This window comes from Scedosporium apiospermum (assembly GCF_000732125.1).
Source record: "Scedosporium apiospermum strain IHEM 14462 chromosome Unknown SEQ_SAPIO_0176, whole genome shotgun sequence".
NCBI classification, from domain to species: domain Eukaryota; kingdom Fungi; phylum Ascomycota; class Sordariomycetes; order Microascales; family Microascaceae; genus Scedosporium; species Scedosporium apiospermum.
In genome coordinates this window covers 884,729-906,222 of record NW_015971877.1, presented here as the reverse complement: position 1 = coordinate 906,222, position 21,494 = coordinate 884,729, and the positions used below count along the sequence as shown (strand labels likewise).

At 51.8% G+C, this 21,494-nt stretch overlaps 8 protein-coding genes and 2 pseudogenes across 8 annotated transcripts; 5 read left to right on the top strand and 5 right to left on the bottom strand.

Moving 5' to 3' along the window:
• Window positions 1-20: 20 nt before the first annotated feature.
• On the top strand, window positions 21-446 carry SAPIO_CDS10791 (annotated as a pseudogene; the record flags this gene model as incomplete).
• Window positions 447-1,226: 780 nt separating this feature from the next.
• On the bottom strand, window positions 1,227-1,880 carry SAPIO_CDS10790 (annotated as a pseudogene; the record flags this gene model as incomplete).
• Window positions 1,881-3,712: 1,832 nt separating this feature from the next.
• Window positions 3,713-5,031, top strand: SAPIO_CDS10789 (Dihydroceramide delta(4)-desaturase; the record flags this gene model as incomplete). Its single annotated transcript, XM_016784330.1, has 3 exons — window positions 3,713-3,892; window positions 4,005-4,283; window positions 4,360-5,031. The coding sequence occupies 3 exons, from the start codon at window positions 3,713-3,715 to the stop codon at window positions 5,029-5,031; spliced, it is 1,131 nt and encodes a 376-aa protein (XP_016638557.1).
• Window positions 5,032-5,897: 866 nt separating this feature from the next.
• SAPIO_CDS10788 (uncharacterized protein) lies at window positions 5,898-7,224 on the bottom strand (the record flags this gene model as incomplete). The annotated part of the gene is made up of 7 exons (XM_016784329.1): window positions 5,898-6,314; window positions 6,383-6,523; window positions 6,618-6,733; window positions 6,813-6,871; window positions 6,948-6,970; window positions 7,037-7,107; window positions 7,185-7,224. 7 exons carry the CDS (start codon window positions 7,222-7,224, stop codon window positions 5,898-5,900), a joined length of 867 nt encoding a protein of 288 aa, XP_016638556.1.
• A 1,807-nt stretch (window positions 7,225-9,031) lies between these two features.
• On the top strand, window positions 9,032-10,217 carry SAPIO_CDS10787 (Ubx domain-containing protein; the record flags this gene model as incomplete). The annotated part of the gene is made up of 4 exons (XM_016784328.1): window positions 9,032-9,116; window positions 9,203-9,419; window positions 9,488-9,638; window positions 9,711-10,217. 4 exons carry the CDS (start codon window positions 9,032-9,034, stop codon window positions 10,215-10,217), a joined length of 960 nt encoding a protein of 319 aa, XP_016638555.1.
• Window positions 10,218-10,668: 451 nt separating this feature from the next.
• SAPIO_CDS10786 (DNA-(apurinic or apyrimidinic site) lyase) lies at window positions 10,669-11,383 on the bottom strand (the record flags this gene model as incomplete). The annotated part of the gene is made up of 4 exons (XM_016784327.1): window positions 10,669-10,715; window positions 10,798-10,933; window positions 11,071-11,148; window positions 11,315-11,383. 4 exons carry the CDS (start codon window positions 11,381-11,383, stop codon window positions 10,669-10,671), a joined length of 330 nt encoding a protein of 109 aa, XP_016638554.1.
• A 1,925-nt stretch (window positions 11,384-13,308) lies between these two features.
• On the top strand, window positions 13,309-15,143 carry SAPIO_CDS10785 (uncharacterized protein; the record flags this gene model as incomplete). The annotated part of the gene is made up of 6 exons (XM_016784326.1): window positions 13,309-13,522; window positions 13,609-13,991; window positions 14,064-14,230; window positions 14,300-14,519; window positions 14,585-14,770; window positions 14,847-15,143. The coding sequence occupies 6 exons, from the start codon at window positions 13,309-13,311 to the stop codon at window positions 15,141-15,143; spliced, it is 1,467 nt and encodes a 488-aa protein (XP_016638553.1).
• Window positions 15,144-15,337: 194 nt separating this feature from the next.
• Window positions 15,338-15,976, bottom strand: SAPIO_CDS10784 (uncharacterized protein; the record flags this gene model as incomplete). Its single annotated transcript, XM_016784325.1, has 4 exons — window positions 15,338-15,364; window positions 15,452-15,466; window positions 15,541-15,695; window positions 15,838-15,976. 4 exons carry the CDS (start codon window positions 15,974-15,976, stop codon window positions 15,338-15,340), a joined length of 336 nt encoding a protein of 111 aa, XP_016638552.1.
• Window positions 15,977-16,792: 816 nt separating this feature from the next.
• Window positions 16,793-18,638, bottom strand: SAPIO_CDS10783 (putative peroxisomal-coenzyme A synthetase; the record flags this gene model as incomplete). Its single annotated transcript, XM_016784324.1, has 5 exons — window positions 16,793-16,891; window positions 16,985-17,853; window positions 17,915-17,951; window positions 18,029-18,053; window positions 18,127-18,638. 5 exons carry the CDS (start codon window positions 18,636-18,638, stop codon window positions 16,793-16,795), a joined length of 1,542 nt encoding a protein of 513 aa, XP_016638551.1.
• An 836-nt stretch (window positions 18,639-19,474) lies between these two features.
• SAPIO_CDS10782 (G-patch domain-containing protein) lies at window positions 19,475-21,297 on the top strand (the record flags this gene model as incomplete). Its single annotated transcript, XM_016784323.1, has 5 exons — window positions 19,475-19,640; window positions 19,729-20,205; window positions 20,281-20,963; window positions 21,033-21,116; window positions 21,202-21,297. The coding sequence occupies 5 exons, from the start codon at window positions 19,475-19,477 to the stop codon at window positions 21,295-21,297; spliced, it is 1,506 nt and encodes a 501-aa protein (XP_016638550.1).
• Between the last annotated feature and the right edge of the window lie 197 nt (window positions 21,298-21,494).

Genomic DNA, 21,494 nt, shown 5'->3' with positions numbered 1-21,494 from the left:
TTCGCCCACGCCAACCAAACATGCCCGACAGCTTGAGGAAAAGCCTCGCCAGGTCTAAGTTGGAGGAACGAAAAAGCAGGGACCAGACCTGGTCGCCAAAAGCATGGGCCGCGGCCGTGAAGAGCTATCAAGAAAATGGTCCGCCACCGCAGAAGCGGTTTCCGGTCGTCGTTGGCGCCGACAGCATGTTCAAGACTCCAGAGAGCTTAAGAGAGTTTCTTGATTTACCGTCCGTGTCACCAGTTGTCCGCACCAGCAAGCTCAGTTTCGAGGGGCTTGAGGACAACACTTCGGAATGTCGCACGACCGATGTTGATGTTTGCCCTGTAACCATGTCCCGGCTTGTTCAGCTCAGCAAGAGCACTGAAGGTGAGGACATTTATGTCCAGTTTGATGGAGAGAGAAGGTTCGCGTGGCGGCCGGCGTCCATGAAAGAGAAGGCTTAACAGAGATTCAGCAACCGGCAGGTGAGCTCTTCGAGAACCCCAACTACCACTTTGGTACATATTAACCCCTGTAACAGGACATACCCCATTCTTTGAATTAAATCCGAAAAAAGAAGGAAAAAAAAGGGAGAGATTGCCTCCTACATCCTCAGATTAAGATATTAGGCCTAGAGACATGCCCACGATAAATGCTTCGACCTCTCTCGACTCTTCGAGTGAAACCCGAGCTAAGCTTATCTAGCTTAAGATAAACGTTTGGACTGCTATCCTCTCCTCTGGTAGATACACTTAAGCGGAGACCATGGCACCATGGGCGGTTTTTGGCCTTGGATTAGTAGGAGTTGCGAGTGTTGAGCCACTCTGCCCAGGTCAGTTGCCGAATTATTTATGCCTGGGGACTAAAACGTTACCAGAGAAAAGAAACACACAAGTCCACATGGATATTCTTCACTCTGGCACTCGCAGGTTTCTGCGTCGGTCGTGTTTCCTGTTTCTTCATTGGGCTTGATGAATAGTTACCAGATTGCCTTGCCAAGCTCGATACTAAAGTCCTACGAAGAGAATCTTCTTCTATCAATTCAAAAACCAGAACAAATAACCTTCCATAGTTGGAAACTTTCGTCTCGTTGGGGATTCCGGTGATGTCGTAGTGTCCTCAACTATTCATTTCCATAGAAAGGGGTCCATTATCCCAGCCACCCTTCAGCCCGCCCAAGACCCGCGTACCACAACCAAAACGCCTCTTAAATCCAACAAGGAACAAAATCTTCCCTTTCCATATTAGAAATCGCCAGGAAAGTTGTTCCTGCTGGCTTTCGGATCCATGCCACTAAAATTATTCACATTCTCCTCCCCAGCCGGCGTCGCGCCCATGAAGTTATTCTTCCTCAAAGCCTTAGGATTCAACCCGGCAAAGTTCTTAGCGGCATCCCCACCGCGACGAGGCTGCGGCGTAGCCCCCGTGAAGTTATTGCCCGACTCGTCCGTGAGCGTGGCGGCTGCCGAAGGGTTGGTCCCCGTGAAGTTGTTGTGCTCTTCGCAGGGGGCCGGGGACGGCGGTGCCTCGTCGGAGAAAGAGGGACGGCGGGAGGGTTGGCGCGAGGAGGGCTGGGAGGGGTGAGGGCTGACGGCCTTGGAGCCCGGATGAGAGGCTGCTGCGGAGGCGGGATTCAGTCCAGAGTGGCTGTGGGAGGAGGAGGATGGCTCGCCTGGGGGTGGGGTGGAGGTGTGGTGCGACGGAGTATGGTGGTGCCAGAGAGTGTGGTGGTGAGAGTGAGGATGGGAGGCTGGAGGAGTGCCAGGTCGAGAGTTAGCTCTGGAGCCGGCCCTGGAACCTGTCCTAGAACCAGCCCTGGAGCCAGCCCTGGAGCCCGCTGGGGAGTTGGATCTGGATAAAGCTTCGTGGAGTTCGTGGAGCTTGGAGCGTAGAGTCATGATGATGATTTTTGGTTTCTTTTTTCTTCCTTCTGGAGATTTGGTGGTTTTGGTAGTGAGAGTGATTAGAGTTGACTGACGGTAGTGGTGTGATAAGAGATTTATATCAATTCGAGTTGTCAATTAAGCCTATACAGGAGTGGCCGGGTGTAAGTGGGAGCTCGGTGGGATTGCCTGATCGTGAAGATGATATGATCTCGGATCCGATTCGAGGAGGAGAATCAACACCACGAAATGATGGGATGGCCAGGCCTTTTATACACTCCATTCGGCCATATCCCTTAAAACAGGATTTCAAATGGAAACTCCACCTGTCCGAGACGAACTCAATTGATCTCTTCCCCGCGGCAAATGGAGAAAAGACCCTCCTTTTTCGATGGCGGAGAAAGCCTAACCCCAGTATTGCTAATCATGGCCAAATCAGATTCGACTTTACCAAGTCTGAATCTGGTATTCGCCATCAGAGCGACAGCCTCGAGGACTTTTTAACTTTTTTCCTTCTTTCTCTCTAAGCCGGATCTCGTTAGCCAGGTTCTCGACAGTGAGGACGACAAAAGGCACAAACACTTTGTTATCACAAGACTTGTCCATCAATGTTGCTTCTTAGACTTAACAGCAGCAGAGAGCTCTTCCAAATGATAGTTCTTGCGCTGGCTAATGCAGTGGGTTGGTCATCCATTGGCAGCATTGATGGGGCACCAGCAGCACCCGGCAAGAAACCGCCGGGACACAGTTGTAAGTGGCAAGGTGGTTCGGTTCCTCAGCGGGGAGCAGCTCTCTTATCTATGTCTCTCTATTACATCTTTATATATGTTGGGGATACTTCGTACACTGGTAAGAGTTACTGGGACTCAAGCTAAGTGTAGCTGGAGGTGTGGAAGCAGACGGACTGGAGGAGCCAAGGTACTGACAACTCTGACGAATCGTTATCAGCTTTTAAGATGACTTTATTCAGTCCTTCTGCGATTCCTCGATGAAGCAAAGACTTTCCGTGTCGCCAACGGGTCTTTCCATTATTTATAAGTGGCGGGAAATCTGGGGAAGTTGCAATCCTCCTTGCTGTAAGTGTGAAGTAATCACAGCTGTGATCAATTATTCGTGTGCCTAACATCTGGGGGCGTGTCTATGGGGATCCCTCCTCAAGAATAAGCGCTTCCGGAGAGACCGCGACCGGATTGATGTTGAGGGAAAAAAAAAAAATCAACTGCCCGGGTCAACACGGAGGATAAAGTCGTCAAGCCAACAGGCTCTCGTCTGGTGAGCCACGTTTTCCCGTTTTCCTGCAGGAGAAATAAGGTCAGATTAACATCAGGGACCCGGGATCCGGGTGGGGGATCGAACCACGCGAAGGCAGCAGCGATAGAATCGCTGGGAGTGGCCAGTGAAGATGCGGATCATGTACTAATTCTGGCGTCTGATGGAGTCTGACCTGCCCAGTTCGCGGCAATCAATCTAACCCCAACAGAACTAACAGAAACTCTGCGAGCTAATAGGGGTCTCCTCCACCTAGAAACACCACCAGGGACGTCGTACTCCAACTCAATTCGATCACGAGCAAGGAGCAAGGGGATACGATTACGGGTTCCAATTGACCTCTCCTTTGAACATTTTCTTTTCGTTCAATCCCACATGCCTTTCTTTTCCTATGGAAATATTATTCGCGACCTGGATTTCCTAAAAACAAAACTATAATCCAATTCATTCCTTTTGCGCATCCCTAGAGTTCGAGAGCTTTTTCTTTTTCTCTTATTAATATTTCTTTTCTTAATCCATCGCAGCTCTGGACACATCACTCTTCGCCGCTCCTAGGATTGATTCTCTCCAACGTCGCGATGGCCGGATCCTCCACGGCTACCCCCGCGTCGACCTCCACGGTCAAGTCGCGAGTTAATGGATCGGCGAAGAAGGAGGGCAAGGAGCCATTGGAGATCAAGGAACACGATTTCTTCTGGACATACACCGAAGAGCCTCACCGCACCCGCCGGCTAGCTATCATCAAGGCGCATCCAGAGGTAAGATGGTCTCCCCTGGCCATACGCTCCCTCCGCTGTTTGTCTTAATTGACTCTTTCTGGGGGAGAAACGCAAATAGGTTGCTAACTTCCTTTTTCTTCAATGCGCATAGGTAACGAAACTCTGCGGTCCTGAGCCCCTCACCAAGTATGTCGTCGCCGGAGTCGTCGGTCTCCAGGTCCTCTTGGCCTACCTCCTCCGCGACACGCCAATTCTGAACTGGAAGTACTTGGCGACGGCCTATGTCATTGGCGCAACCGCGAACCAGAACCTCTTCCTTGCTATCCACGAGATCTCGCACAACTTGGCTTTCAGATCCCCCATGGGAAACCGTCTCCTGGCTATCTTCGCGAACCTACCAATCGGTATTCCCTACAGTGCATCCTTTCGAGTACGTGTCTGCAGCCTGCCATGGCCCGAGTTTCAAGAACCAGTTCGCTAATACTTCTTTTCCTCCCCATGAACAGCCATATCACCTAACACACCACAAGTCCCTCGGCGTCGACGGTCTCGACACCGATCTCCCCACCGCCTTCGAGGCCATCTTCCTCGACTCCATCCTCGGCAAAGCCTTCTTCGCCACCTTCCAAATCTTCTTCTACGCCCTCCGCCCTATGTTCATCTACCGCGTCCCCTTCACGTGGATTCACCTCTTCAACGTCCTCACCCAAGCCGCCTTCGACTACGCCATCTACACCTACCTCGGCCCCAACGCCCTCGCCTACTTCATCGTCAGCTCCTTCCTAGCCGGCTCCCTCCACCCGCTCGCCGCCCACTTCATCGCCGAGCACTACGTCTACGAAACCGTCACCCCCGAACAGCGCGATCCGGACAACGCCCTCCCCATCCCCGAGACATTCTCGTACTACGGCCCGGCCAACATCCTCACCTACAACGTCGGCCTCCACAACGAGCACCACGATTTCCCCGCCGTGCCCTGGACCCGGCTCCATAAGCTCCGCGACATCGCTCACGAGTTTTACGACGATCTTCCGCAGCATCAGAGCTGGACCTATGCCCTGTGGAGGTTCATCTGGGACGAGAACGTGGGCATGAGGTGCCGCGTCAAGAGGAAGGAAGGTGGGAGGATGGTGGGCGGCGGCTCTTCTAGCTGGAAGCAGTCCGAGCTCGAGTCCTAGACTGTTATGGACCTTTTTTGATCAGGAAATGGTGGTCCACATTTTTGATTTCCTTCCACTTGCCTCCGTTTTTGTTTACTCGTATCGATGAGCTGTGGCTTTCAAGGCCTTGATGGAGGTCTACCTAGGCTGGTTAATAATAAGAAGAGGTCTTTGGGAATATGTCTCTCAGGATGCTCTTTTAGAAATTCACGACGAGGGACGCTTTGTTTGGATTCATTTCGCTTTCGTTAATTCGACTTTCATAGGCGTTAGAAAAAACGGGCAGAGGGATTTAAAAAGACTGAGAAAAGAACAAAAGAAAAAAGCCAAAAGTCGGAGGGACAGACAGATAATGAGCAAAAGGAAAAACAAAGGGGGGGCAACAAAAAAGGGGGTAGTAGTAGTAGTCGAGCCGTCTATCCTAGTAATCACACCATGTGTTTGTTTCTCTTCTTTCCCATCTCTTGATAAAAACTCGATTAGCCGTAAGTTTCTTGTTTCCTCGTAGTAGAAACCCCAAACTGGGTTGGCCGCAACGGCCATACTCGAGCGTCGAGATAGACGAAAGGGAAATGATTAAGAAAAATAAAATAAAAAAAGAAAGAAAGAAGAAAGCAAGACGTCTTCTCCCTGCGTCCCACAAATACGCCGAGCAAGGTACAAAACATCCCGTAAACGTACAGATTCACCGTCCGTTCTTACACGGCTTTCACCATATCCTCGGTATCAGATAAACTCCACTGAAGCATGCAATGCTGTACGCCCTTGGCAACTTTTATAGTCTGAGCAAGTTGTCTAGTCTTACAACCCCAAAATGGGGGAAAGGCTGAAGCGACAACTGCCAAACTTCTCCGAACAAAGTAGGGTATCGAGCGGTCATGTGCTTAGAAGAAGGTATAAGATAGGAGGAAGGTGAGGAAGCAGAGTATCGCAACGATCTTGACGGGGACGCCCTCGGATACTGGTCGAGCTGCGGTGGCTAGCTGGTGCACTTGCGCTGCTGTCTTCTCGCTGTCGGTGCCAATCTTGCGCTTTCGGAGGGAGAGCTCTTGCCTCAAGGAGTCGATGGTAGCATCGGCGTCCGCCAACTTCCTCTTGAGCTCTTCGTAGGTTGGTGGTTGGGCGGCGACCGCGATTTGGGGCTTGATCTGGCTGACGGTGGTCTTCGGTGTCTCTTCGATAGGCTCCTTCTTCGTAATCTTCACTTCTTCGGGATAAGGAGGGGGAGATGGGTTGGAGATGACATCGTCGTTCGAGGGGGAAGCGTAGGCTCGGGAGATATCGGGCGTCGCATCGTGATTCTGCGGTCACCGTTAGCTAGGGGTTCAAAGGGCTGTGGGAGCACCTCGGGTGCCGAGAATAGACTTACTTCGGAGGCAGCCACCGAGTTTCTAACAGGGGTCTCGAGCACGGCAGGTGTGGCGGCGGAGAGCTTAGGGCTCTGAGTGGGAGGTAACCAGGCAACGCGGATCTTCCTCTCCTGTATCGAGCTCTTCTCGGCGGTGTCGAGCTATTTGCGAATGTAATGTCAGTATACGAATCGGGGGAAAGAAGGGAGGAAGGGGGGGAGAGAATCGTTGGGTGGATCATGAACGGCAACGCACAACGGAGGCTACACCAGAGAATTCCTTGTCTGGAGTAATGGCAACGGATTGGACGAGGAACTTGTCGCGGCACTTAGCATCGAGAGGAGGGTCGGCCTTCATTGCCTGAAGAAGAACTGGTGTGCGAAAGTCAGCCGGTTAGTTGCATCATGCATGTGACCTCCAAATGAACAGATAAATCCAAAGGATGCTCACCTGCAACCTCAACATCGTGGCCAGGCTCGATGCGACCAGAGTTCGGTCGGACACAGTATCTGATCGGCAGTTAGTAAATCCTGGAGAATCTATCCGTAGCGACGGGGCAACGACGCGGGAGGGGGAATATCGTACTGCTTTGGCGCGGTTGTTTTCACCTAGCACAGAGCGAAGAGCGGTTAGCAAATCGGCAGCGAGACTCGGCATGTCCCCAACAAAAATACCTTGAACGCCACCGGACTTGGGTTGGGGTTCTTGATGATGAGAACTTGCGAAACCTCCTGGGTGAATGGCCCTAGAGCAAGCAGGTTAGCCAGGTTTTCGCGAGTCGAGGAGACAATAGAGCGGCGAGAGACTTGGTGCTGGACGTACGGCGGAAGCTCAGCTCGGTGGGATCGATGTCGACGGACATGTTGTCGGTGGGTGCTGATGATGGAGTTCCGGGAACCAGATTTCGTGGGTATATCGCTTATTGTAGGATTTTAAGCTTCTCCGTGATGCTCTTGTGAAGGTTTGGAGAGGAGGCAGGCAGCTCGGCGATTGGAATGAAGGAGTCGCTGTTGTTTGGGTTTATTAACGGGAAAAGACGCTGGTTGTATTAGGTGCGTGTGACGACGCAATAATAGACAATGGCCAGGCCAACAGCGGCACCTGATGAGGTTGTGGGTTTCAAGGTTTCTTTGAGAGGTAAAAGTACAGGCCAGGTTTCAGTCTCTCAGCTATCAATTCTCAATGGATTGATGGGCTCGTTGCTATTTGGGGCTGTTTGGGGGGGAGCGTCAACACACAACGGGGATAGTCAGATTACCGAGGGTCCGTTGCATTGGTAATGAAAGGGAACATTGAAACTGTGGTCTGGTTCCTTCTGTGGGCTGGCCTTTGCTGTGGATTGTAACATGGAAGGAGATGTCACAGTACAGTAAATATGAGAGTTAAATAATAGTGACAATATGTACCAGTACTTAATTTCCTCTTTATCACCACATCAAGGTTGAATGGCATCAGAGTCTGTCGGGAATGTTGGTGCAGGTAAACTCCATGCAGCACTCTCAGCTGTTCAATTGCCCGACCCTCCTCGTCACTGAAAGCATGTGCTGGAGGCCCCATAATAGAGTGCCTCGAGAATCCCCAGGTCGGATCAATTTTTTTGATTGATGTTCATCGTTGATCTGCTCACTAAGCTATCAAGTGTAATAGAACTCTAATCTACTAAATCGAGCAGCGATTGAGCTGCGTATGCAACCCGGAATTCAAAGACATCGAGTGATCTCCTCATAAACGTCTACAAGGAACAATACGATTTTTCCCTGCCTCTTTTGACAAAGCCACACTTGTCCCCCAGGCAGCATCTTGGATGTAATGTAGACTCATGAGGCAAATGGGTTGTTTCAACCACCGACCGGAGTTAAGCTCTTCAAACGCAGAGTGATGTATGGCATTCGCAGCCTCTGAGAAGAACCAGAAGATTCCATACTAGATTCGTGATAGATGTGCGTAATCTGGCGCAGGTGTCTTACATGTCCATAGTGTTCGAGCCGTTAACGATCCTGGGTGCTGTGGTCTACTTGACTTAACAACCTGAGAACTTCTATTTTCCGAGAATATTAGAATTCCAGCTGAACTCCAGCTGAAGATACTGGGAGTACCAACTCCTCCATCCTCGAAACTGTCCTTGAGCCGCAGTGGTTTAAACATCAATTGTTGAAGGTTCCACCAACCGCGGCCCTTCACTCTAGCAATACGAGCTTCCACGGTTGACGACGAAGACAATCCTCTTGTATAGTAAGCTATTTAATTTCAAGAACGAAATTAATATGTATTCATTTGCTTTTGAAAGGGGAACAAAAAATGAAATAAGAAAAAAAGGCAGAGAAAGGCCAATGTGGCAATTCTAAGGTGGGAAGCTGAGCTCTTGAGAGCTGGCGAATGACGCTCTGCCGTCATCTCAATTACGACTGGAACCGTTGCCTCTTAACCCCGCCAAGACGGTACACCACCTTCAGTCATCAATCCAATTCATAGCATCGATCCTCCCTTTTCACCATCTAATAACCTTCATTAGGCTCCCCATATTCCTGCTTATTTCCTCCTTACTAGGCATCGCCGTCCAGTAGAGGCAGTTTTCATCAGCCGACTTTCAAGTCTAAGCTCATACCTTGGCTCTCCAACAAAACACACCACAAAGCAACACCCCTCCAAGCTCCAACCCCACCATAACCATGGCCCCATCCGACCTCAACCTCCTGCTCGAGATGGGCTTCGACAAAGCCCGCGCCGAGCTCGCGATAAAGAGAGCTGGTGCTCGTAAGATTTACTTCTTGCTCCAATTAAGCATCTAGCTGCGGGGTACATAGACCTCGATTGTACTAACCAGCAGCTCGTGTCACTAGTGAACCAAGCTCTCGAGTGGCTCGAAGCGAACCAGGACAAACCCCTCGACGAGCTCCTCGCCGAAGACAAGGTGAAGCAGGAAGAAGAGGAAGAAGATGAAGAGTCCAAGATTATCGTAGACTCTACAGGAGAGGCGGGAATGAAATCTCTTGTGTGCAATGAATGCGGCAAGCAGTTCAAGAACGCGGATTTCGCCTCTTACCACGCCACCAAGAGGTATGTTACTGGCCAAGTTTACTATCGTTTTTCATACTCTGCGAAAATTCTCACTTTGTTGTATCTAGCGGCCACACCGACTTCTCCGAATCTACCGAGGAGATCGCCCCTCTGACGGAGGAGCAAAAGGCAGCCAGACTGGAAGAACTCCGACAGAAACTCAAGGCGAAGCGCGAGAACCAAGCCGTTCTTGACCGCGAAGAGGCCAAGCGCAACGAGGTATAGACCCGGTCCAAAGCGGCACTCTTTCCCCTTTGTGTTTTAGACTAATAATTATGAACTCTTTTATAGAAAATCCGAATGAAATCTACCAGGGATCAACAGGACATCAAAGAAGAGCTCCAACGCAAAGAGCAGATAAAACAAGCCGCGAAAAAACGCCAGGAGAAGCTCGATGACATGGAAGCAAAGAAGCGTATCAGGGCCAAGATCGAAGCCGACAAGGAGGAACGCAGGCGCAAGGCCGAAGCGGAAAAGGCTGCTCGAGAGGGACGGCCTGTAGAGACGAGCCCGCTCGCATCTGCTCCCGCAGCAGCAGCAGCAGCTCCGTCCGCTAAGAAGGTTGATCACAACGAAGCGAGGCTGAAGCTGCAGACTAGCAAGGGACCCGTCATGAAGACGTTGTCTGCCGATACTACGCTCTTCGAGCTCGCGCAATTACTTGAGTCCGAGCAGTCTGTCCGGGTTACAAGTTTCTCAACGACTTTTCCGCGCAAGACGTTCGAGGGACAGATCGATTTTGGAAAGACGCTGAAGGAGGCAGGTCTGACCCCATCGGCTGTGCTGAATGTAAAGTAGATAACCGGGTCTTAACATGCGGGCGCGAACGCACCCATGCAAGATGGCTGTTTGGGAAGGTTGAGTGGTAGGTGGAATTGTATGTCATGACTACATTTCAGGTGCGGCGTTAGAATAGGAGCATGGCGCAGGTATAGTAACGAACAACCCGGGGGCACTTATACTCCACAGGCGTCGAGTGCAAAAGAACAAGTATTGGCTTCATGTGATTTTTTTTGAACGATATTCCTCAAATAAACCGTCTAAGTGGGCAGCAACCTGAACTCCAATTGCCGTTTTTCTTTTTGAGCGCAATTTCATCATATTAACAACCTATGAGAAACGCGAACCCTGTTGTGTCCAGGCAGCAGAACGCTGTTACACCACCGTATCCTTTTATGATCGGTTGAACGTAAAGACCCCCATAGCCATGCATCCGAAGTACAAAGAAAAAAGTCGTTCAAGGTTTGCTTTAGTCGAAAAGGCCGAAACCCATGTCCTCGTCCGACTCCTCCTTCTCTGTAGAGTGAATTGGTCAGTAACGGAACTTGAGAGCTCGCGCGCGAACCTGGCAAGACGGAGATAATTTGGATTGACGAACCGGATTCCTCCTTCTCCTCGGCCTTCTCCTCTGCGGCGCCGCCCGCCGCGGCACCGGCACCACCAGCAGCGGGAGCGGCAGCACCACCGGCGCTGACGTTGGTCAGGAGGTCCTTGACGTCCTTGCCCTCGAGAGCCTATATTATTCCCCCCAAAAATTCCCCGGTCAGCAAATTCAACAATTTATCGGATTTTAGTCGATCGAAAGGGGTGCGAGACTGTCTCGAGGTAGGTTCGCGAGAATCTTGAGGAAGAGAGGACTGGTGAGATGTACCTTGGCGAAAAGCTGGGTCCAGATGGGCTCAACATCCTCGACGCCGGCGGCCTTGATGAGGGTCTGGAGCTTGTCGGCCTATTTTCAATGAAAAAAACTGTTAGAATTCAATCCTTAATCGCGTCTGTCCTCCTTCCATGCCCTTGGAATTAGGAGCGAGTATTCTTCGCATCTTCGAAGACGAGGTGGGGTTCTCAAAGAATTTCCCAGCGAAAATGCTCGAATTGCTGGGGAATTAACTCACGGTGACCTCAACACCGTCGTCGGCGAGGATGAGCGCCGCGTAGGAAGAAGCGAGTTCAGCGTTCGACATTTTGAATGGTGTGGATTGAGGGTATCGAGGGTATCGAGGGTTGGTGGAATGGAATTGGTGAGAGGATGTCGAAAGTGGTTTTCTTCAAGGCTGAAATTTCCCTGGATGGATTTTTGGGATTTGGAGGGCTTGGAAACCTAAGCAGAGTCTGTGGTGTATTGAGGTGGTCTGTGCTTTGGTGTCCCCGCCATTCTGTGAGGGCACCTGGTCATGTGATTTCACGCAGATCCAAGATGAAAGTTCTTCCCAAGCTGATATTTTGATGAATCATCAAATGACTAAAGTTGGTCATCCCCAGGCAACTGCAACTGACACTTGGAATCGTCTGCACACTCCCGCCCTTGTTCACATGCCTTCGTCGAATACCACTGAATAATGCACTAATATTTCTCCAATCACATTTAATTCCTCCCGCACTACGAAGTTCGTACAAAGGTACACTTGTGCAAAGGGATTCAAGGCAGGGTCAACCCGTAACTTGTACACCTCGTATGCAGGGGACGGACATCAGTGGCTTTGCGCTTTTTCGACATTTCCCCCTCCCCCGCCTTTTTTTCGTCTTTCGTCATTGAGGATCTTCGGGCCCGAGACCCGTGTGCATCCATGTCCCGTGGATGACGATGCAACACCCAAAACCTGTTGGCTGGCAAAACAACCCAGGCCTGCGGTAAGCATGTCGAAAGAAGCTTATGTAGCATGCCCCATTTTGTGGCCGAATACCGCGTGCGCCGTCCCACGCAGCCGCGGCTTCCGGGGCCGCCGTGCGCAACGCTTCTGCCATGGAGGAATCAGAAGGACAGACAGCGGCTCGTGGCATGTAACCGGCTTCGCGAGGACCTTCTGTGTTGAGCAGGAGGGGGATCTAAAATAGATTGCGCCGTGATCTTCCAAAGCGGAAGTGCCGAACGTGAGCCATCTTGCATTTCGAGGTTTTGCACCTCCAAAGACTGACTTGAAATGTGATTGATGTACTTCGTAAAGGAGGGAGGGGGAGAGTCCGGGGGTTATTGATGAGAGGCCTGCAGGGTTATTACATCAATTGCGTCGTACATACATGGGGATACGGGGAACGGCTTGTCATTCGAGATTGAAGCAAGAGACTTCGCAGTTCCATTGTCCAATCTCCAATCTCCAAACGTTCCTTTGGGAAAGCAACGTTGATCGACCGAAATCTATGTCTCCATTGTCTCCCTTTTCCTTGCCGCGGCTTCTCCATTCCCGCCCCTCATCCCCTCCTTGACGTCGACAGCAAAGTTCGCTGCACTCTTTGCTTATAAACCCGCCCTGGATCCATCTCTCTGCGTCCAAGTCCTGCTTGCCGCTCTGCCTGATATGGACTCGCCGATTTGTAACCTAAGGGGGGTTACCTCGACCAATCTAGATCAAATGTTGATAACTGCCAGCTCCAATCCAAGTCCATTTCCAAGTCTTAAATCCAAATCCAAATCTCCATCTCAGTTCTTGTCTGCCACTAGCTTCACACGGATCCACTGGGGATCATGCTATTTGGATGCTATTCTACTTATAGAGCGGTGCACCGCAACGCAACCCCATCAAGCTTTTAAGCTTCGGTCGCCCATTAAAGCCCTGGTCCCCCGTCTGGTCACCGCCGTGCCGTCAACCCCTCGTTGAATCGTGATCACCAGCTTTTCCTACTTCACAGGCCAACATCCAGTTTGTCCTGCTCTCACCTCACGTTATATTCCGTTGGACCCGCACACAGTGTTGCTACAACAATTAAATAAATCCCAAGCCCGTCGCAAACCGGATTCCGGTTTCCAAGGGTCCATTGTTCCCCATTAGTTTGTCGTTCCAAGAGTGCCTGCTTCCTTCGCACCTGCATCAACCCCTCCATCGCAAATCTGCAATCTGCCCCTCCTAAATCCATCCGACGCGAAGAGGAAACGACTCGCAAACAAGCCAAGATGGACACTCCAGCGCTTCCACCTCCAGATAACACCCGCGATCAAGCGGTATTGGACAAACTCTCTCAGATTCGAGACCAATTGGTCTTGTTAAAGACCGATCGTACAACTTATCTCCGGAGCCAGGAGGTGATACCTCTGTATGACGAAACTCTTCAACAGGTGAAGCAGCTTGAAGATCTCGGGTTTGTGGATGGGAAGCCGCAAACGCAGCGTTAGTCTCCAACTCCCACGGTTGCTCGTTTTCTTCCTTCTTCTTTTTCTTTTGCGAAATCCAATCTGACACTTTTTCTGCAATAGTCGCACACGTGTTGGACAGCTGCTTTCGCATCCTCTCCCTATGTTTCCTCACAATCGGCCGAAACAACGAAGCGCCCGCCGTATACGCCCCCACAACGATCATCCTGAGACTACTAGACCACCTCGCCGAAAGCGACCTATACTCCGCTAAAGATCTGGAAGCCATGGAAGAGACATTGAACAAGCTCGCCGTAAATGTGAGCCGGGACATGGCATGTCCCCGGCCCTACGTCACGCTCCTCTCGAGGCGCATTGAGCTTTGCAGGACCTCTCTTGCGGCGCTTCAGGAGAGGCTCAAGAGGCTGGAAGACCCGCTTCCCGAGATCTACGAGAGACTCATTTCTATTATCAGGACCATTTCGAGGGCAAACACTCGGCCGACGGTATGGATGTGTCGACATATCACCTTGTCTTGAGAGCGCCAGTAGCTTACATATGTGTGCCATTGATAATAGGTTTCAACATCGGAAATCACAGAATTGCAGAAGAAGGCGCAGGAAATTGCAGATCAGAGGAAAGACGGCAACTTTGTCACCGAGGATGGGGGAGTCCCCGCGGGTAACGATATTGTCAACGACGTCCTGGCTCGCTGTCTTGCTTGGGCCGAGGTGTCCCTTGAAAGGTAAAATAGGCCCTAGTACCCTCCCCGTATAATGATGATTGCCGTCTTCTAACGAGTGCGAGCATCCAGGAAGGGAGCTGCTTCTATCCCTGATCGATTCCGAGCGCTGTACGATAAACTCATTCGGGTCCGCAATCATCTTGAGAAACTCTCCGTTACGCATGCGTGGGCTCTACGAGAGGCGGATTTATATGATTACCACCGCACCCTGGATAGGATTGACGACATGCGAGTCAATGGAAACTGGGTAGATGAGGAGGGCAATCCCGCCGAGTCTTACGTCAGAAGAGTGCGTGATAAAACAGTCTCCCCACCATTGCAGGGCACATATCGACTAACAACCCATGAACCTAGATGCTACTCTATCTTATCAGGAGGTCGTACGGATTTGTCTTCTCCTTGATGATCGCATCCCAACCAGTTTCGGAGGCTTTACTTCCAGTTTACAACCAGCTAAGGACGCTAAAACGGTGTCTAACGGAAGTCATGGACAACGGTTCGATCAGGACCGTCAGAGAGGTTTATCCGTACAGCATGAAGGTAGATAAAGTTCTTCTTCTCCCCATAAAGTGACGCACAAAATTGGTCTAGCTAACAATCACGCCTCTCCTCATAGCTCAACTCCATCGACAACATGCGGGTAGACGGCAAATTCATGGTCGGGGACGACATTCCCGAGGGTCAAGGAAGGGTGACGGAGCTTTTGGAGGACTGCTTCGACCTCTCGCGTGAGCTCAAGCTCGCCGCCGAGGCAGCTGAGGCTCAAGCCTCGAGCACGGATCTCGAATCTAGGACAGCCTCGGAGGTAGAGTCTGACGAGGAGGAGCCGGAGGAAGAGGAAGAAGAGGAGGATGACGAGTCGGGTGGCGCGCCTGTGATGAAGCCTCACAATGAGGTGCCGATTCATGCGTAGCTTTTCGACTTGGGATCCGGTTTTGGTTATTTTTTATGGGACTTTACGTTTTTGGGTCATGGTCTTTTTTTTTTTTTTTTTTTTTTTTTTTTTTTTCGTTGTGGACAATTGGGTGTAACAGACGGTTCATACTTTGATTAATATTGCATTTTCTGAGACACATTTTCTTGTTACTGATGAAGTTTGCCTCTCCTTTATGGGTTCCTGAAGGCTAGGAGAACCTGTCGAGTTGTTAGTAAAACGGGTGTTCACGAGTCGAAAGGAAAGGGGTTAAACGAAGTAGCAAGTAGATCAGGTCAAGAACGTACGGGCCAAATTTGAATCTAAGAGATTTCATCGTTAGCGATATGGTTCATGGTTTCTCCTTACTCTTTCCCCTCGACATTCACTCTCTCACCTTCTCAAAGTCCCAAACACCACTCTCGGTGTAAACATCCTTCTTGATGATGTCAAGAACCTCCTCCTTGGTATCGGCGACGACAATGATGGTGCTTCCGTAGAAGCTAAAGTTCTGGGGGTTGTTGTCCTTGGGGACCTCGTTGAGAACGGCACCTAGCGGAAAAAAAGGATCATCGTCAATATCCATCGGCTTTCCCGTACATCGACCAATGGCTCTTCTTCACGAAAAGACGGATATTGCAGTATAGGACTTGCAGAACGGCATGAGTCCTAGTAAAAAGGAAAAGAAACTCACCTCCCATCTTAAACTTCCCGGACTCCTCAAACGACTTAATGCCCTCGAAGTGCTTCGGCCTCACCTCAAGCCTCTTCTCATGAACGCCCTCCTTGTCGGGGATGATGACGAGCCATTCGGTCTTCTTAGCGGTAGCCATTGTGCGGAGTGCGAAGCGAGGGGCGACTGATGTATTGCTCGAAGATAGCAGGGGTATAGATGGACGGAGGAAGGGCTGGGGACGGAATTGGGTCGCGAGGGGTTTAAGACGGTGGAGGAGAGACATCTAATATGCAGAGGAGATGGATCGGAATGGAGGGGTTATAGAGGGAGGGAGGGGCAAGTATGTAAGTGACTCGGGGTGGTTCGTTGCTTCGAGCTGCCGGTACTCAGTACTGCTGGAAGTGTGGAAACGGCAACGGTACAATTGGACCGATGTGGAGGTGGAGATAGCTCGGAATGGCGCAACTCTTTTGCGAGGTTTGGGGGGTTAGGAGTGGTAGAGAGAATCCGGTTAGAGCCGGGGGTTTTATTGGGGGGTCGCTTTATTGGGAGCTGGCGCGGGAATTGGAAGCTCCTGAGCTTCGGAATTGTTTCGTGGGGGTGGAGGGGTTGGAGTGAGCCTCTCCAGCCGAGCTTAGAGTGGTCGAATTACAAGGACGACACGCGAAGGGCGAAGGGCGAAGGGCGAAGGGCGTAGATGAGTACGACGCCTCTGCGGACGGATTTCGGATGTGTTTGACGACAATGACAACAATGCTGACTGAACATCGGGCTAATTTCTCAAGTTCAAGTGTAACTGGGAGTGAGCCTTGGGGACTGCGCTAGGGTGAATCGGCAGTTGCTGCATCTCTATCAATTGTCAATCCAACTCTGATCTATCTCAAATCTATACAACTAGCTAGTTCTCAAAACAAATTCAGTGCGTATATGCTATATATTGACCCAGAACACATGATATAACCAATGTGGCCATTTAGAGCTTGGCCTTGTCCTGCTTCTGCATCGTCTCGGCAACAATTCTTCGCTGAATCTTTCCGGTCGCAGTCTTGGGCATCGTCTCCGTGAAGTAGATCTAGCACACAACTTGTGGTTAGTCAAAAGTTCTCCTCGAAACTGCGGCCAGGTGATACGAGATCAATCAGCGGTAGATAAAGATTAAGCTTACCTTCTTGGGGGTCTTGAACTTGGCCAACTTCTGCGAGACCCAGCTCTTTAGCTCATCAGCCTTGAGGTTCTGGTCGGGCTTCAGGACAACTGCAACACCGATCTCCTGTCCGTACAACTCGTCCGGAATGGCAAAGCTGACAGCCTCAGACACAGCAGGGTGCTGCGTAAGGACGTTGTCGAGCTCAATGGGGCTAATCTTCTCGCCTCCCTTGTTGATCAGCTCCTTGATGCGACCGGTGATGATGATATAGCCATCAGCATCCTTGAGTCCCTGGTCACCCGTGCGGAAGAATCCACCCTTGGTGAACGACGACTTGTTGGCGGCCTCGTTGTTGAGGTAGCCCTTGGTCACGTTCTCTCCCCTGATGCAAATTTCGCCCTCCTTGCCCTGAGGCACCTCGTCACCGGCGTCGTCGAGAATCCTGACTTCGACTCCCTGTCCGATGCCGACGCTGCCGGGCTTTCTCTTGGCAGGTGGAAGAGGGTTGGACGTCATCTGATGCGCGGCTTCGGTCATAGCATAAGCCTCGAGCACTGGTGCGCCATACGCCTTCTCGAGCTGCGCGAGCACTGTAGGAGCCAGAGGGGAGGAGCACGATCGGATGAATCGAATGTTCGGCCTAGGGCTGGGCGTGGGGTTCTTGAGGAGGATTTGGTGAATGGTCGGCACGGCGGTGTACCAGTTCGCCTTGTGGGCGATGAAATCCGTCCAGAACTCAGAGGCAGAGAACTTGGTGGGCACAACCATCGATCCGCCCGAGTAGAAGGGAGCCAGGAGACCGCAAAGAAGTCCGTGGACGTGGAATAGAGGCATCACCAGCATGGTACGGTCGGCCGAGGTGAGCTGGTAAGTTTGCTGGATGTTCTCTACCGTCAAATGTCAGCCTGGACTTGCGCCATAGCTTAGGAGACATGGGAGGTTACATACTCATGGTTCGGGTTAAGTTGCGATGGGTAAGGGGGACCTAGGTTAGAAGTAGTTAAGGTTAGCCGCAATTCGTAGTGTACAGCGTACCGCGCTCTGCTCTCCGGCGGCACTTACGACTTTCGGCCTCGAGGTTGTTCCACTATATTTCATCGATCTTGTTAGCCGGCCTTTACTAGCCTCCAAGCTTGCTATATATCAAGTCTCATTCATACCTTGTGTGCAAAACGAGAGCAACGTCATCAGGCTGCGGCTCCTGAACAGGCTGTCTACCCCTGAGCTGTCCTTGATCCTTCACATCTAGCGCAACCTCTCCCTTGGCGGCATCCCAGTAGCACTCAGCAATGGCCGCCTTGAACCGCCTCGCTGCCCTGACAGCAGGGGTGTTCTGGGCGACGGCGCCCTTGGGAACCAAGACCAGAGCCGACTTGACATCGTCAATGTAGAACTCAAATTCGTCCTGCTTGTACCCAGGGTTCAGCGGCGCAGCAATGGCGCGCTGCCACGACGTAGCCAGGAAGGAGACGATGAACTCGTAAGAGTTGACGAGGGCGATCGAGACGGGCGCTCCGGTCTTGATGCCGAGGTCTGCGAGCTTGGCCTGGAACTTTGCGATCTCGGCGTTGATCCCACTGTAAGTGACGGTCAGGGGCGCGGGCTTGGAGGGGATGATGACGGCGGTAGCATCGCGGGAGCCTTTGATGGCGGTCTTGAGTGTCAACGACATGGCGATATTGAGTTCCCTGCGGGAGAGTACTCGATAAATATCCAAAAAGAGTAATGGCGCAAAGGCTTTGTTCAGAGAATTGATCTACTCGGCTTAAAAGCGAATATATCATTCAATCGGAAGATCCAGGGTGAAGGGACGGATAGATCTTGATATAGATGGCTGGGCCGGCCCGCAATAAGATGCTAATAGGACAGACTGATGTATCTACCAGTCGTGAGATAAATTTTGAGATGGAGTGAAGAAAGGAGAGCTCTGTCTGAGGTCTGCCACGGAGATACTTGAAGCTCTCAATGTTTTAGCAAGAGTGCTCGTGCTTGAACTGATCAATTAATGCTGTCACTCGGCAACTCGCTGATGGCGCAATTGTGGAGTTTGAAATGCACAGTAATCGAGGAATCCAGAGCCTATTAACCCCCCCCCCCCTTTCGGCACGCAAATCCGTTCGATGGTCTTGCGGGTTTAGCGGCCTAAGAAACCGTGTTGGGATCCCCCCGGTCCACTGTCCACTGTCCACTGGACATCCTTGGTGGGCCGCTTCAGGGCGTTCCGTGGCCAATCAACACTGAGGTATTGTGAGTAGTACATAGACATTGAACCCAAGGCTCGTAGCTTCTTGGTTCTCAAATCCATCCACCGTCGAAGAAACGACCGGGCTAGCATCTAAACTTTCCAGCCTACAAAATCCAACTCGCACAAAACTTCCTAGTCCATTGCTCCTCTCCCATATCCAGGACAAGGAATACAGAACACAGCCACTGATAATCATTGAGTGGGAATTGCACAATCCCACAGCACTTCGGCATTATAACCCAAGGAGCCCTCTTATAGCATCTATGTCAGCTCCATCGCAGCCTCCCCCTCCAAAGGGAGGCGGCGGCCTTTCCCTCTACGCGAACCTCCTCGAGTCCTCGGGCGACGCGTCGGCCACGATATCGAGCGCGCCAGTCCTGTACAATGAACCCGCAGAACCACAACCCACCAAGAAGCCCTTAGATTCAGGTGCGCGACAGATACAGCTCTCTCTTCTGACTAGCAGCCCCCATCCTCCTAGCCCTCCCCTCATTACTCACACGTTTCTCTTTCATAGCCCTCCGCTTCCAACCCATACGACGACCACAGGTCAAGCAAAAGCCGAAACCATCCTTCCCCAAGACGATCCCCGGCGCCATGCCATCTAAGCCTGCCCCCTCCTCAGCCGAACCCACCCCAACTTCCGCCACGACCACAACCGCTGCTGCCCCTGCACCGGCAGCAGATCCTCCCGCAAAGAGTAACCTCGCGGCATGGACCGCGACAGGCGACGAGTGGAAGTACAGTGCCGCCCCTACCGAAAAGCGCCAGCGCGGCGGCCGGAGAAAAAAGAAGAAGAGGCAGGAGCAGATGGAGACCGATTGGGACGAGCTGTACGACCCCACCAGGCCGACGAACGTGGAAGAATATCTTAGGAGCGATGAGCGTATACGGGAGATACACGAGTGGAAGGATCTGCTGTACAGGCATAGGCGGGGTAGGGAAGATTTAACCTCTGATAGTGACGGAGAGGATCGCAGAGAGCCTATGTCAAGTATGTTTTTTTTTCAATGTTCCTCCCCATCTCTTAGAGCCGCCGTCATGCTAACCACCGCGGAACCTAACGCAGATCAATTTGCCCCTCCACCGAATTACTCCTTCGCCCCGCCTCCCCCATCACCCCCTCGAGCCTCCATACCCACCGACCAATCCGGCGAAGACGCCTACGCCCGCCGCCTCGCCATGTCCCAAGGAGCACCTCCCCCTCCTCCCTCCGCGGCGATCCCCCCTCCACCCACCCCTCCTCTCGAAGAAAACCAGGGCATATCCATCTCCCGCGCCCCAGTCCGCTACTCCCCCCCGCCCCGCCAGCCCGACTCCGACTCCGAATCCGAAACCTACCGCCCAACCCTCGGCCTCGGCGCCAACAAAGAAGACGAAGACTCCGACGGTCAGCCCCGCTCCAGCCGCCCCGGCCAAAAGGGCTTCGCGCAACGCCTCATGTCCAAATACGGCTGGACCAAAGGCTCCGGTCTCGGCGCTGACGAATCGGGGATCGTCAACCCCTTGCGCGTCCAGGTTGAGAAGCGCAAGAAGAAGTCTGATGCCGACGGTGGTGGGTGGGCTGAGCCTGCAGCGCGCTCGAGGATTCTAGGTGGAAATCGGAAGCCTGGTCGGGCAGGTGAGGAGGAGGGTTTTGGTGCCATGAGTGAGGTTATTGTTTTGAGGAATATGTTGGAGGGTATGGATGATTTGCAGGGCGAGATTGCTTCGGGATTGGGTCAGGAAATTGGCGAGGAGTGCGGTGACAAGGTATGCTTCCTCCCCCTTTCCCCTTGGGTTATCGGTTACAGTGAGGCTAACCTTTGGTGTTCTTTTTAGTACGGCCGCGTAGAACGCCTCTACATCGACGTCGACACCAGACAAGTCTTCATCAAATTCACCGATCAAGTTTCTGCCCTAAGGGTAAGCATCATTACCATCACTCATCTATCCCCAGCTCCCCCTTTGGTTGCAATCTGGGGTCAACGATGCTGACATGTTCCCGTAGGCTGTAAACGAGCTGAATGGTCGCATCTTTAACGGCAACGCTATCCAGCCCAAGTTCTATGACTCGGACAGATTCGAGAAGGGTATCTATAGCTAGTCCATGTCTGGGGTCGGCCTGCCTGCTGGGGAATTAGCGTTTCCCCATTGTATTAGTACTTACAGCATTGAAGATCATATACCACGAGAGGGGTCCGAACTGTGGAAGAGAACCCCCTGATACCCAATATGCGTAAACTTTTGAAAGATTGCGGGTGGTCCAATGTGGCTGTTTACTTCCACAGCGGGCCAACCGCA